The sequence below is a fragment of the Oreochromis niloticus genome, linkage group LG7, assembly GCF_001858045.2.
Source record: "Oreochromis niloticus isolate F11D_XX linkage group LG7, O_niloticus_UMD_NMBU, whole genome shotgun sequence".
Classification (NCBI taxonomy): domain Eukaryota; kingdom Metazoa; phylum Chordata; class Actinopteri; order Cichliformes; family Cichlidae; genus Oreochromis; species Oreochromis niloticus.
Window position 1 is genome coordinate 8,840,112 of NC_031972.2, and position 15,405 is coordinate 8,855,516.

At 38.8% G+C, this 15,405-nt stretch overlaps 2 protein-coding genes across 2 annotated transcripts; one reads left to right on the forward strand and one right to left on the reverse strand.

The window, feature by feature from the left end:
- Positions 1-5,700: 5,700 nt before the first annotated feature.
- lage3 (L antigen family member 3) lies at positions 5,701-8,026 on the forward strand. The gene is made up of 3 exons (XM_003439469.5): positions 5,701-5,818; positions 6,989-7,117; positions 7,214-8,026. Exons 1-3 carry the CDS (start codon positions 5,772-5,774, stop codon positions 7,326-7,328), a joined length of 291 nt encoding a protein of 96 aa, XP_003439517.1. The 5' UTR covers positions 5,701-5,771; the 3' UTR covers positions 7,329-8,026.
- Positions 8,027-8,583: 557 nt separating this feature from the next.
- On the reverse strand, positions 8,584-14,266 carry wdr45 (WD repeat domain 45). Its single transcript, XM_025909242.1, has 11 exons — positions 14,109-14,266; positions 13,822-13,920; positions 12,321-12,395; positions 11,870-11,974; positions 11,604-11,709; positions 11,429-11,523; positions 11,267-11,346; positions 10,967-11,175; positions 10,382-10,483; positions 10,151-10,296; positions 8,584-9,540 (listed from the first exon to the last, which is right to left on the reverse strand). Exons 2-11 carry the CDS (start codon positions 13,868-13,870, stop codon positions 9,431-9,433), a joined length of 1,077 nt encoding a protein of 358 aa, XP_025765027.1. The 5' UTR covers positions 13,871-13,920; positions 14,109-14,266; the 3' UTR covers positions 8,584-9,430.
- Between the last annotated feature and the right edge of the window lie 1,139 nt (positions 14,267-15,405).

Here is a 15,405-nt window from a genome sequence, read left to right on the forward strand (position 1 = left end):
AGAACCTGTGGTCCATCATCAAATGTGAGATTTACAAGGAGGGAAAACAGTACACCTCTCTGAACAGTGTCTGGGAGGCTGTGGTTGCTACTGCACGCAATGTTGATGGTGAACAGATCAAAACACTGACAGAATCCATGGATGGCAGGCTTTTGAGTGTCCTTGCAAAGAAAGGTGGCTATATTGGTCGCTGATTTGTTTTTGTTTTGTTTTTGAATGTCAGAAATGTATATTTGTGAATGTGGAGATGTTATATTGGTTTCACTGGTAGAAATAAATAATTGAAATGGGTATATATTTGTTTTTTGTTAAGTTGCCTAATAATTATGCACAGTAATAGTCACCTGCACGCACAGATATCCCCCTAAAATAGCTAAAACTAAAAACTACTTCCAAAAACATTCAGCTTTGATATTAATGAGTTTTTTGGGTTCACTGAGAACATGGTTGTTGTTCAATAATAAAATTATTCCTCAAAAATACAACTTGCCTAATAATTTTGCACTCCCTGTATCTGGGCTCTAATCTGAGGTGCTGTCAACTTGCCATTTCTGAGGCTAGTGACGCGGATTAACTTATTCTCAGCAGCAGCGGTGACTCTTGGCCTTCCTTTCCTGGGGCGGTCCTCATGTGAGACAGTTTTGTTGTAGCGCTTGATGGGTTTTTGCAACTGCACTTGGGGACACATTCAAAGTTTTAGCAATTTTGCTGACTGACCTTCAGTTCTTAAAGTAATGATGGACTGTTGTTTCCCTTTACTTAGCTGATTGGTTCTTGCAATAATAGGAATTTTAACAGTTGTCAAATAGGGCTGTCAGCTGTGTACTTACCTGACTTCTGCACAACACAACTGATGGTCCCAACCCCATTAAGAAGGAAAAAAATTCCACAAATGAACCCTGACAGCTGTGAAGTGAAAACCATTTCAGGTGACTACATCATGAAGCTCATTGAGAGAAGGCCAAGGGTTTGCAGCGCTGTCAACAAAGCAAAGTGTGGCTACTTTGAGGACTCTAAAATATAAAATATATTTAGAGTTATTTATCAATTGTTTCTTTGCTACATAATTCCAGATATCTTGCTTCATATATTTGATGTCTTCAGTTTGTAACTACAATGCAGAAAGTAGTAAAAATAAAGAAAAAACATTAAATGAGAAGGTGTGTCCAAACTTTTGACTGGTAGTGTGCTTTTGTTATATTAAAGTAATAATAACAAAATATAAGGTTCAGTTAGCTTTGCACAATAATAGCTCGTAGAAAAGTCCTCCAAAGAGCTACTTTTTACTTTCTTACTTTGAGTACCTTTTACATCCAGTACTTTTTTACTTTTGCTTGAGTAACAAAATCAGTACTTCATCCTTTACTGGAGTATTTTTTAACACTAGTATTTGTACTTCTATTTAAGTACAGAATGTCTGTACTTTGCCACCCCTGGTTGAGTGTAATAAGATTTAAAGATTTCATTTATTCTTTAAGGATCTGTAACGTTTTCATCTGCGATTCTGATTTCATTTACTTCATAACTTCATTTCATTCACTTCTCCTCTCCTTTTGTAACAATTTTATGTGCCATGCCAAAGCTTTTCCTGCCTTTTCTCCCTAATTGTGTTAGGTCTGCTTCATTCTAAATAGTTCTGCTTAGGCTTTGTCACTAATTTATCATATTTTGCTTGTAGTTCTCTTCAAGTACAAGTACAATTCACCCAAGCTCACCAAAATTGATTGGAAGAAAAGAAAGAAATTTTTCCTAGGCATAAAGAACATGAAAATCTTGACCTATCCTGCTTTGTATCAACAGTTCATATTGCTGGTGTTATAAAGATGTGGGAGCGTATTATTACTGAACATCTCCATCTATTTATCACCGTAATGTACTTATCTTTTCCAGCAGGATCTCTCCAGACCTTTGTAAAAGCAACCTAAGAGGTACATGAATAGAAACCAATTACATGAATTACATGAAAGCTTGAGTAAACATGCAAGGTTTTTGCCATTGCAAACAAAACAAAACAAAACAAAACAAAAGCTTGTGAACATTATGAAAAGCTATGTTTCGCTAATGTGTCTCTTTAGACAATAAGGTCCATTTGAAGTGGTTGGGCTGGTGGGCTGATGTGAAGAGACTGAAACTAGCACCACTGGCGAACAAGGGGCTGATCTCGTTGACCTTGAAACACAGTATTGTAGCTCAAGAGTTGGGAGGTCGCCTTGTAATCGGAAGGTTGCAGGTTCGAGCCCCAGCTTGGACAGTCTAGGTCGTTGTGTCCTTGGGCAAGACACTTCACCCATTGCCTACTGGTGGTGGTCATAGGGCCCGTGGTGCCAGTGTCCGGCAGCCTCGGCTCTGTCAGTTCGCCCCAGGGTGGCTGTGGCTACAATGTAGCTTGCCATCACCAGTGTGTGAATGCGTGTGTGAATGGGTGGATGACTGGATGTGTAAAGCGCTTTGGGGTCCTTAGGGACTAGTAAAGCGCTATACAAATACAGGCCATTTACAGTAGTCAGCTTTGCTCTGTTTGAAACTCTGGTGACTAGCAATCCCATAATTTACTAAGAACTCAGGTTATTTCTGTTCTTTCTTCTTTTCTTCTACACCTAGAACAAGCTAGCCAAACTTTCTGGTTTCTTTAAGGTTGAACTGACTAATTTTCAGTCTGAACAAACTTTCAGGCATGTGTGTACCTAGGATTGATATTACTGGAATGTTTGATTGCTGTTCTTGGAAAAGATACGAATTCAGCTTCTAAGGGGCTAGTATGAGGAAATCAGCTTGTTAGAAATATGACTGTACATCAGGTTTTCAGTAGAACCTTGCCGACTAAGCAGTATTGCTGGAAAACATGGCATCAAAATCAAGTGAAAGACTGTGAAGTCAGCTTGTTATTCTGAGCAAAATTCTCTAAACCAGATAAGCTATATTCAAAGCACGATTCAGACATGGCCATGTACTAAAAAGCTCAACATTACATATACTTCCACTCTCTGGCTTTATTTACCCTAACATCAGCAATCAGGCGATCACACGAAGATACTTATCATCTTGTTAAGTCAACCCACAATTTCGGAATGCTGCTATGACCACATTTGCTGATTCATTCATTTCATTTCTGATCACATAAGTTATGTTTGTTTGGGCAGTCAGTTGGTTTGTCAAGTTCACATTTTTCTGCCTGAGTTCAGTTTTGTTTCTTTGGCTTCTTTTAAATAAGAAGGGGTTAAATAAAGGAAAACCCTCTTCTTCCAATAAACCCGTGACTAGGGCTGGGCTATATCATACCGTTCACGGTAATACCGGTGTAATTTTGGGCAACGATAGGAAAATGAAATATCGCGATAGAATATGGGTAAAACGCGCATGCGCAGTGCCTTTGTTTACATACGCACATGGCGGCGACGCAGAATGAGAAGAGCGAAAGCGGATCGTTAAATGAAACAGATGAACCAGAACTGGTTTGTAAAAATGCTGCAACTTCAGTGGTGTGGAACTGGTTTAGCTTTCGTCTGTCAGATACACACCAAAGCACTATTTTTGGTAGCGCATGCTAGCGGGCCGTCATTATTACCGTGTTGTTTGGAAAATACGGCGCACTTAAAATCAATCCTTGGATTTTTCTGAAAATCGACAGTGCCCCTTATAATCCCGTGTGCCTTATGTATGAACTCTGGTTGTGTTTACTGACCTCGAAACGATTTTATGTACACGGCTTGAAAATCTGTCAAAAGTTTTAGTACGACTTTGCTAAGCTACGAAGCCGCAAGGCTTGATGAATTGTCGGAGCATTACGGCTACCGCAGTCAGGAGCCTCGCGGAGTGATACGTACTGTGCTTCAACATAATATTACCGTATTGTGTGTGTATAACCTCTTTTTAAGTTTTGTGGATATTATACATGGTTATGCTGAGGATATGTCGGCCAGTTTCCACTGGAAATGCCTTTTGGTTAAACTGTCAGTGAGGAATTTGCACTGTTACATTTTTATATAACTTTAATGCACATAAAAATCAGCTGCTTCTTTAAGTGAAAATACATTGATGGCTTTTTGCACTAATAAAGTTGTTGAGTTGTAAAGTATTTTGTCTTGTGTCAATTATATCGTCAGTTATATCGTTATCGCAAATTTTCAAATGTATATCGTGATAAATATTTTTGGTCATATCGCCCTGCTCTACCCGTGACTCTTGCTTTTTAACTCGGTCCATCACATAAAAGGAGGATTTGTATGAATTAAAAAACTTTAATGTAAAAGCAGCTCTCTTACCAGTTTGCGTCTTGTCAAGGTGTATGGAGTGGCAGTGTGATTTTCCAATTTCTTTACTGAATAATGCTACTTTAAGGGCTTAATGATTTGATCAACTCCCTCCATGTGGTCAAGAGACTGAAAAATCTGCACATGTTTCTCCTTTCTCCTCACAAGTTGTTCTTTACTTTAAAAAATTCTGGCCAACATGGTCAACTTTCCTTAGAATTGATAACTAAAAGTGTCCACCATAAAACTGGTGTAATATATTGAAATCTGTGATTATTCATTATGAATTGTTCTTGTGATTATGAATTATTCTTATACACTGCAATAGGTCATCTAACTATTTAAGTTGCTTTTGAAGGTAACATTTTACTGAAATAAGGTTTGCAAATGTGAAAAGAACTGCCTGCATTTGAAAGTAGTATATTAATACTAATTGTAAGGTACTGTACACATCACATTATGAATCAAAAACTTTGAACCTAGATTCACCCCTGCTTTCTTCCTCAGGATGTCTTTTGTCCTGTTTTCCTCTCCTCACCCATAGCACATAGCTGCCCCTCCCTGAGTCTGGCTCTGCAGAAGGTTTCTTCCTCTTAAAAAGCAGGTTTTCCTTCCTACTGTCACTACGTACTTGTTTGTTGTTGGGGTTTTCTCTGCATTATTGTAGAATCTTTGCCTTATGAAGACCGTTGAGGCAACTGTTGTTGTGATGTGGAGCTATATAAATAAAACTGAACTGAACTTAATACCATCATGATGGTAAACCTTGATGGTTTCAGGAAGATATGAACAAAGCAGTTATTAGTTTTTTTAGTTGCTTTTAAACACATAAAAGAAACCACCTAGAGGTATTCCAAATAGATTTGACTGGTGGTTCTATCCATACAGTTTTATGTAGTGATGAAACGTGAAATTAAAGGTCACTTACCCAATCCCCAATCTCAATACCTCAAAGTAGCTGCCCAAGTGCCAGGAGGTGTTTCAGGTTGGGTGCAGGTTGGAAGACTTTGATTTATTATAAATTTGGAATTAGTGGCTGCCCTGCCATAAAAGTTACACTTCACATTTCTTTTGAAAAGTTTCTCCTTTTCGAAATAAATAAATGAAAGTGTCAAAAAAGTCACACCCAGGCTACTTTTTTGACATGTTTGTGACATGTGACGTGTATTTTTTCCATAATTTCTTAAAAATGTATTTTTCATTTTAAATTTCTGTTATCTTTCTGGTTTCGCTTCTATTGGATTTAATCCATTTTGAGTTAGTATACTGTTATTATTATTATTGTTGTTGTTCCAGAAATCTATTTTTCGTTTATATTAGTGAATTTAAATGTTATTCTCACCTAGTTTAGTTAATTTTTAGTTTATTTTCAGTTCACTAAAAATATTTATTTTTATTGTTGTGCAGTATTCACTGTTGTAATACTGCATACTGCCGCTGGGGACAGCAGTCCTTCTTCGCTGTATCGCTCATACATGGAAAGCGTTTCCTTTTCCGGTCCGTTTCAACACAACAGTCGCGATGGCGGCAGCTGGAGAAGCTAACGGAGGAACAGGCAAACTGGAGTTGTATCCTTTACTGTTATTGTCAATATTTAACACTGAGGTCTATAAAAGCTTTAGTGATATTTTCTACTAGCGAAGGGCAAAGTGAGGCTGCTTGAAACAACAAAACATTCGAAGTATTTGTTCCGGTAATTGTATCGAGGTTTCGAAATAATCTGAAACCCATGTCCACAGTGATACCTGCTGGCCTATTTGGCTATGGGAACATCTTGATAATGCTATTCTGTAAAACAATGATGCAGACAAGCCATGCACAATTCAAAACAAAAACATAATTGTGATCATCACATGTTTTGAAAAATCCCCGCACAAACAAGGAAAGAAAATATCGAGGCTTGGTAAAGTCAACAAGCTGTGAATGTAAAGAACAATTTCCTTCAGCAAAAGTACCCCTATAACATTCTTGAGGCTGTTTCACTTTAACACAGTAGATGTATTTATAAATTAAAACACAATGGGGAAAGACTTGTGTTTATTTTAGTAACCGCACACAGCTTCAGCTGTTTTGGGGCTCAGTCTGTTTGGGTGTGTTAGGTTGACTTTTAAGCTTAACAGGAGTTTGTGTCATCAGGTTTGTTCGATACACTGTCAAGCGAAGCTAGAAGCTGGCATAGAGTTTAAAGTCTGTTTTCCTTCTTTATAAAAAGGTAACATTTATTACATTTTCTCAGGCTAATTCTGACCAATCGTACCAGTTCATTTCACGCTCATTGACCAGTACATTTTTAAATTATCCTCTGAAGAAACTTTATTAACTTAACTTTATTTGCAATGTATAGCTACTGTGGATGTTGTAACATGATGTTTGAGTCTGGAGTTTTGGTTATAGTGAACCTGCACCTTCCTGTTGTTTAAGAGATATTTGCACCAGAAGAGTCAGTGGGAATAAAGAAAAGGGGTGAAAAAAATGTTAAGAAATAGGTCGCTTGTAATAAATGGATGTGTTTTTCAAGCTTTTATTTTTAAAGTATAAATATATTCCTTATGGTGGCGCAGTGTGTCAGTAACAGATTATAGTAAGGATGAAGCCTTTTTAATGCAGCAAATAGCATTTTCCATTGAAAGTAGGGCAAAATGAGAGAACAGACAGAGTCAGAGATGAAAAATCCAGCCTCTTTTATTTTTCTCCCCTGCCTCAGTCATGTCCTCCAGTCTTCCTTGACCCTTGTGCAGCTCTCTGGACGTTCCCTTTCCATCATCTCGTGACGCCACCATCGCTCTGCGGTCGCTCTCCCCGGACAAAGAGCCCCGGAAAGGCGGCATAAGCAAACTGATTACAGTGTCTGGCAGTACGCTCTCTGTGTGAGATTATCTTCCTTGGCTCCTTCGCAGGCTGTATCAAACCGAGCCCTAACATCTGTGGCCTTTTTGTACTAAACGTCTTTTGCTGTGTTTCAGGAGGTGGAGCGCTGATGAATCACGAATCCTCAGAGTGTCTGTGAGCTCGTTTCTCGATCATCTATCCCTTGTTATGGAGACCATGGAGATGTTCGGTCCACCTGTTGCCGTATGATGTATAACAAGTGATTATAGACTCTGTTTTTGATCCTTGGAACTGAGGTGCTACAGACTGGACTGAAGTTTGATTAAGTGAGCTAAAGTAATTGGCACCTTCGACTGAACACAGTAAAAGGTGGTTGTTGAAGTGGAACTGAGGGGAAGATCAAGACACTGGCTCAGTGTTCAGTTGAATAATTTCTACAGCTGTGATTGAAATAGATTCACAGAATGTATCTGATGGAGGTATAACCATAATGATTCTTTTCAAAAATAAAAATGTATGATTATACAAATATTTAAAACTGAGGTTGGTTTTAAATATTAGTAAGTCAGTAAGTTCAGTCTTGATTTATTTGGCTACAGCTTCTAGATGCCTTTTAATTTTGTTTTGCCGGCAATCGTAAAGTTACCATTTTGGACAGCTAGAAAGATACTCTCACTGAATGTATACGTGTTCCGATGAAGACTTCTCATCCAAACAATGAATTAAAAATCTGTCCAGCTATCATTATGTAAACCAGTCTGAGGCTTAGACCATCAAATTGATAGAATTTGTAAAAATTAGAACTTTTTGGCACTCATTTTTTCACACATTTACATTTGAAATCATTTATGTACATGTAAATAAAGAGTTTATGATTACTGAAAGTAGGGCTGCAACGATTCAGCAAGTAATTCGAATAACTTGATTATAAAAAAATTCAACACAAATTCTTTGCTTCGATGCTTCATTTAATACAAGGCTCTGTAGCGTGCCATTGTCACCATGGAAGTTTGAGCATTTTACCCACATTTGCAGCTAAAAACAGACTTGCAATAGTCACTTACTTAGGAGCAGCTTGTGGACCTAAGAGCAGACCACAGTAACCTCCCTGAACAGGGTCCAGTAACCATCACAGTGGCAGATATCCAATAAAAGGTCTCCAGTATGAAGAGTTGGACAGCAGCAGGTCCCGACATGCTTCACGCATACTGACTGAAGAAGCTGATTCCACAAGCATATGGCAGCACAAATGAACCAGCTGCTAATCGACGAGAAACACCCAGAATTGCTAACTGAAGGTCCCATCCAACTACAAGCCAATAGCCTGCCTGAGTACCACATGGAAACTCCTGTCAGGAATCATAGTGGCTAAGATGAACAAGCACATGGCTAAATACATGAGTGGGGAACAGAAGAGAATAGGCAGCAACACCAGAGGAGCGAAACACCAGCTACTGACAACAAGAAGACCTGTGATTCAGTGCCCCACACCTGGATCCCAGAATGCCTAGAGTTGTACAAGATCAATAGGACCCTAAGAGCGTTCATCGAGAACTCAATGGAGATATGACGTACAATACTAGAGGCAAACTTCAAGCCCATAGCACTGTAGCTCTGTCCCCACTGCTGTTCTGCATAGGCCTGTCTACGGATACTGACTACGGAATGGAGCAATCATCTGCCAGCTCCTCCATATAATAAGCTCAATGCCTTTTATCCATTAACATGATGTTTGTGCAATCAGAGTAAACCTCTGTCATGCTACCCTTATCTGATTTTTACTACACTACCAACTTCTTAACGCAAGTTTAAAAAGAACAAAATAAACATAAAATAAATACATGCAAAATACTATTTCTTTAAAGGGAAATACTCCCCAGAGAGTGAGCTGCTCTGGAGGAGGTTTGTGCTCTGCTACAGCAGCATGACAAAATAACATCTCTATGGGAGTGCTTCCTTTTTATGCCATGAAATGTGCACCATACATTCACTAATGTAACAGGCAAATAACAGGGCTTCATGTTCTGCTTTCTTAGCAAAAGTGAATTAAAATTTCAGTGTCATTTTTAATTCAATATTAGTTTCTAAGAAATACAACATACATAACATACATTTCTGTTTTTACCATATAACATAAACTTTTCAGAGTGATGATTAACAGCCCAATAGAAAACTTTATATTCACACTGCTATACACTGTAAGTAAAACTGATTACATAAAACTTCATATAACAGACTCTTTGCATGAAGTCCGTGCTCCTCAGATTCACAGCAGGAGATAATTCATTAAAAGTAGTCTGTTTCCATTCATAATTCTCATGTTCATCTATAACTGGTTTCTCTGTGTGGCCTTAAAAGTCATCATCATCACATATGTCCAGATACACATCGAAGGCCTCTCGATTGCAGTTTCCATCAGGGGTGAACACATACTTATGGAAGGTCCCGTCCACACATATGGCTGCAGGAGACAAAACAGAACTACAATGACAATTTTCTTTTTTAAAGGCACAAAGACTGTAGCACTGTGGCTCTACGGTATGTGGAGACAATAAAATGGCACAATGACACATATTCTTGTTCTTGTTAAAATATCAGATGCCATATGTAAATACAAGTGAACTCATACTATGTGTAAAACATGCGTGCATGGCGCATACAGCGCAGAATGGTCATTATGGGAATTTTTTTTTCTGGATTACTTTTTGTTACTGCAAAGGCCGACACATATATGATCCAGGGCTGCAGCTACAGATTGTTTTAGTAATTCAGTAATCTATCAAATATTCAAGCTATAAAGTTTGTTACACTGTGACCGACTTAATCAGCATTATTTTGCCACCCATCTCCTTTTTTATTGTTGAGCCCCAATAGCGGGGGCTCTGGTGCTATGCTACCATGTCCCCACGATGGAAGTCCCGGCTCTTCCTTCTTTGTTTAGCAGTGAACGAGCCAACCATAACATGCTAGGTGTAAAGTTATGGTTATGTCACTGTAACAACCAATGCAGTCATGTTGCCGTGTTGTTTATATGACAAAAGAAAACATTTATATTTTGACGTTTCCCTCACCAATGACTGAGTTGACGTTCTTGGAAGTATTCTTTCCAAAAGCACAGATACAGGCACACTCAGCAGGCACAGTAAAGCTGGCCAATGACCATTGGCTGTCCACATACTGACCAATCACAGGACCCACCTTCCCAACACGTGCCAGCCTGTGGGATGAAGAGGAGCAGAGGCGTGAGGATCACGATGGTGTGTGTGTGTTAAAAGGACTGAATTAGCAGAAAGTGGTCTTACGCAGAGCGACGGTTGAGTTTGGTGTCTTTGAGTGCAAAGATGTGAACTGTGCCTTTGTCACTGGATGCGCACAAGAAAGATGAGTCATGGCTGAAGTTGATGCTGGAAAGAATGAAAAACCACAAGTATCATTTTACAACTGCCAAACAGGCCATTCTGTAGCTTGGCTACTCCTCATCTCATATTTCATGACTTGTCCTAAAATCGGTTTATTCATCATGCAGAATAAATATGGGATAAGAAGGCCTTTTTCTTTGTCTTTTATTTCTCTGATCTTGATGGAGGAACAGAAAATTAATGTATTGTTTTATTGCCAAAAAAAATCCTAGTTTTTAAGATGTAAGATATATATTAGTTTAGACTACTGTAATTTATTTAATTAATGAAAGAAATTACCAGAGAACATAATGTGCACATTAACAAATAATGGGCCAGATTCAGCAACCCCTGTTGATGTTACAAAGCTATGGTTAATATCAACTGAAGCTGTGCAGTGGTGATCTTTTTTTGAATGAAATGTGTAGACAGATATTTTCATAACTGGCCCTATTCGGTGCACTACCCATTTACTACTGGAGTGTTTACCAGTAAAGAGTGGCAGGGTCTGTTCCTCTGCGCAGCTCCACCAGTTTGTCCCTGGTCGTTGTGTCGAACAGGCGGATGAGGGTTCCTTTACGAGAGGCTGAAGCTGCCACGCTGCCGGGCTGGTTGAGGGCCACACAGGCAATCTCGCTCTGATGGGCGTTGATAGTAAAAGGGGCAGATGATGTTCCAGGTTTGGTGTTGGACAGGTCCTGAATAAAAAGCAACATATTAGACTACGACTTTTACGACGCAGACATTTTCTTCAGGAGAAATAAAACGTCCTGTTTGTTTGTGACTTACAACCAGCTGCAGGCTGCCACATTTGTGACCTGGGAAGACCAGAAGCTGTTTCTCCAAACTGGGACACAAATCACAAAGACCTGAAAGAAAGAATTCACTGTATTCAAAATGCTAAGCAGGATGTTGCAATGGAAAAACAGCTCTACACAAGTAGTATGATACCTTTGGGGTTATCTCTGGTGTCAAACTCAAAAAGCTTGACAGGGTTGTCTGGAAAACTGTACACATAGATCCTGTTCTTCAGCACAATGATGATCCTAGAGGGAGCAAAGGCAACTATCATTTTGACAGTTCAGTGACAATAAACAGAGTATGCGTGAGGTGATGTAAAACTCACTTGTCGTGTCTCATGCGGACAGCCAGAACAGGCTTGGTGAAGGTGAATTCCAGCACCAGTTTGTCCTTAGGATCCCGTGACTCCCGAGCATCGTCCCAGATCAACACTGAGACATAGACATTGTTTCCTTAAAAACTCTGTATTTTGCATCATTTGTTTAAGGTGTGCTCACATATTTTGGGCATAGCAAACATCTCTCCTAATAATGACCTCACAGAGGCCGATCAAAGCTGTACAATGCACAATCCTACTTTAAACCAACTCACCAGATATTTCTGAGAATTTAGGATTGACTCCACCTCCAATTATGGCCAGCAGGTTAGAGCGATGCAGCATGGAGCACAGGGCTACACTGCCAACCTGCTCATGGTCTGCCAAGGACACAAACACATATTCAAGTCCTTTTTAGGGGAAGGTGCACGAGAACAATGTTTTCCTTGTATTCTCGTTATAAGTCATAGTTTTCTCAGCATTTCAGCCACTTGAGGTACCACAAAAAACATTTAAATACACTAATAAAAGTCTGAAAAGTATTAACATCTATAAACACATAAAATGTCTGAAATATTCATGAAACATTTGAAAATAATTACCAAAATGTCTTGAAAAATATTGGTAACATGTCTAGAAATAATGAATGAGCTCTCTCTCAGGCACTGCTCTACATGTTGTCCAAAAGGTGCAAACACTGTTAGAAAGCCGGGTCAGGGGACTCACCCAGGTGGCCCTTCTCCATTAGAGGCTCCACGTTGTAAATCCTGACCCCCGTCTCCATAGCGCAGCAGAAACAGCCTGGTGATGATAAGAGGACAGAGAAGATTTAAACCTATGAATCATTCTTATTTAGCTTTAGTGAATCCAACATGTTAGCTGTCTGGAGCCGTTTATAACTCAGTAATAATCCTCCAAACTGAACCAGGTGCTGGGGACATCAGGTGCTTTTTCATTGTGTTGCCTCTTTAGTTCTATGTAATATTCTGGATATTTATAATTGAGCTATTTGTATATATTAAAGTTATTTCTTATATTTTGTAACTTATATTTTGTAACAAATTTCCCACGTGTGGGACTAATAAAGGTTATCTTATCTTATCTTATCTTGTAATCTATTTTATTACTTAATTTAGTTCAGTCTGTTGCTGTTACTATCGTCTTGAGCAACTGTAAACACATCACCAGAGCAGATGATTTGCCTACATCTCACCCTGTCCCAGCATCCCCCCTCGTCTGTCACACCAAACCTCTGCATGTCTTCTTTCACTACATCCATAATTCCTTTCTTAGGTCTTCCTCTTTCTGCCTGGCAGCTTGATCTTCACCTTCTTTTGTCCAGTTTAATCCTCTATCTCCCATCTGCACATGTCCAAAACATGCCTATCTAACTTTGTCTCCAAACTACTTAACCCACACCTTCCCTCTGATCTACACATTCATCAACACATTGCAATACATTTGCAGTTTAGACAGAAGATAAGTCTCAGCGCTGCTGTGTTGGGGAGAGCTGTGCTCACCAAGCAGTGACCAGGTCAGAAAATCAGACGCTTAACCGGCAACACAAGTAATCACTGTTAATTAATGAACGTGTGGATGGATATCGGGAGAATAACTGAAGGTACATATAGATTTTCCTTTATCACACATTTGCCTGGTTCTGTATTTCTTATTAATTCTGTTTTTGTATATGTAATATATTTAACCACAACCACAACTAACTTAATACATGTAGTTTCTGTCTGGTGGTTAGCTCGTAAATTGTCAGAGTTGTTCCAGGTTTTTCACAGCAGTGTTCAGTCATGTTCAGTTTCATCTATGTGTGTTATTCTAATATCATACCCATCTAACCTAATTTACCAAATTTTCAGAAAATGACTTGTAAATTAAAAGACATAAGAAATCTTACATGGATTATTTCTGAGACACAACTTTATGTTGAAAAGCTCTGAAAAGAATGTATTTACAGAACAAAGCCATTTCCCTTGAAGGCCTTCCCTTTGTGTAGCCAGTGAACTTGCCACCGTTCTCACACCACTTTCTCTAGTTTCATTTTACCCAATGTTATCTTGTTCTTTTGGGTGTGCATTTTCCCCTTTAACGTTAATATGAATAAAATGTTTCGAGCCTCTCCGTTTGTAAATCTGCCAGGTTTCTCCTCAGTAACTCAACTTAGTTTGGAATCTAAAACGTGCACTAACTCAGTTCATGAACAAAGGGAACTTACTTTGGTCCTGATTGAACTGCAGGCTGTTTACTCCTCTCTGCTGGGCCATGGCTCTCAAACAAGCAATTACCGGTAAACTGCAGCTTCGGTGGGAACAATCTGAGAAAGATGGGACAAAAGAACAGGACGGATGTTCAGGCCACAGTATTCGTTTTTTTTTTTTTCTGGACGCTTTAAGCTGAGCAACACAAGCTGGCAGAGGCAGCTAGCCACATTAGCAGGAGACAGAAGCGATCATTTGTTGGTTTTTCTCTGGGTTCAAATATATATGCATATGCAAGTCTTACCATAAGGCGCACACCAAAGACGACACGAACGATTTTAGGCGCTGACCAAACGTCGATTGAAAACAGAAATATTGCAACACACAGGTTTGTTTTTGTTTTCCAAGGACGACGTCACCGACACGTGCTTCCGGTTAGGTTCCGCTTCCTGTTAAAAATAACTAAACAAAAGAACGTTAAATTTCTATTAAACGTTAACAGATTCATTGCATAATCTGAGTTCATAATTGTAATAAACATATTCATATCAATTATTAGCCAACCAGCTTATTTTCATCAGAATAAGTAGTCCTTCAAACTGGTTTCTGTGGGGCCTTCTTCTTCTTCTTCTATCTTTTTATGGCGGTTGGCAAACGCCTTCAGGTGCATTACCGCCACCTTCTGGACTGGAGTGTGGCTCGGAACAGCTTTTATACCCACGCTCTCATATAACTTATGAGAAAATGGGTGTTGCTCTTAAAAACCCAAATATCGCACTATAAACTACATCACCTGTATTCCTTTGTAATATTTCTTTTACCCTTAATTGAAGTCTATTTTTCTGCAATTCATGTTCAAATGTCTCCTCTTGTCCACAAAATTCCCAATTCCCTGTCTCATACTTATTCATCTTTTTTTTTTAGTGTGCCATTTAAACTTGTATGACCAAATCTTACTACATCTTTTCTTTTACTATGGCTTCTTCTACATTGTCCAACTACTCTCGGTATACTATAATATCATCTACCTTTTCCGTCTCCATCCCATTGTGCCTGCCACTTTTTCTTTAGCTTCACCTTACTTATACTTTAACCTCACCTTTACTGCACATCTACATTACTACTTCTTGTTGCAGTTTGCAAGCTTATCTGCCTGTTCATTTCCATCTACACAGATATGTGCAGGAATCCATAAAACACATTTCTGTTCCTCTTTGTTTGATTTTTCCTTTGACTTTTCCCTTAAATGATCATAAACCTGGCTTTTATTTAGCCCTCTTCCCTTGCATAGTAAATGAAAATCAGGAGTTGTTTTGTCATATAGCCATGGCACTGTTGGAGTAATATTTTTGTTACCAATTCCTGTCTCATTTATTTTCCCCCTATAATCTAACCAAAACTTCTTATTCATTCACTTTTTTCTTGTTCTTGATAAGGTTTAATTATATTCTGTGCTATATGAATTTCACTACAGTGGGGCAAAAAAAGTATTTAGTCAGCCACCAGTCATGCAAGTTCTCCCACTTAAAAAGATGAGAGGCACCTGTAATTTTCATCATAGGTATACCTCAACTATGAGAGACAAAATGAGAAAAATCCAT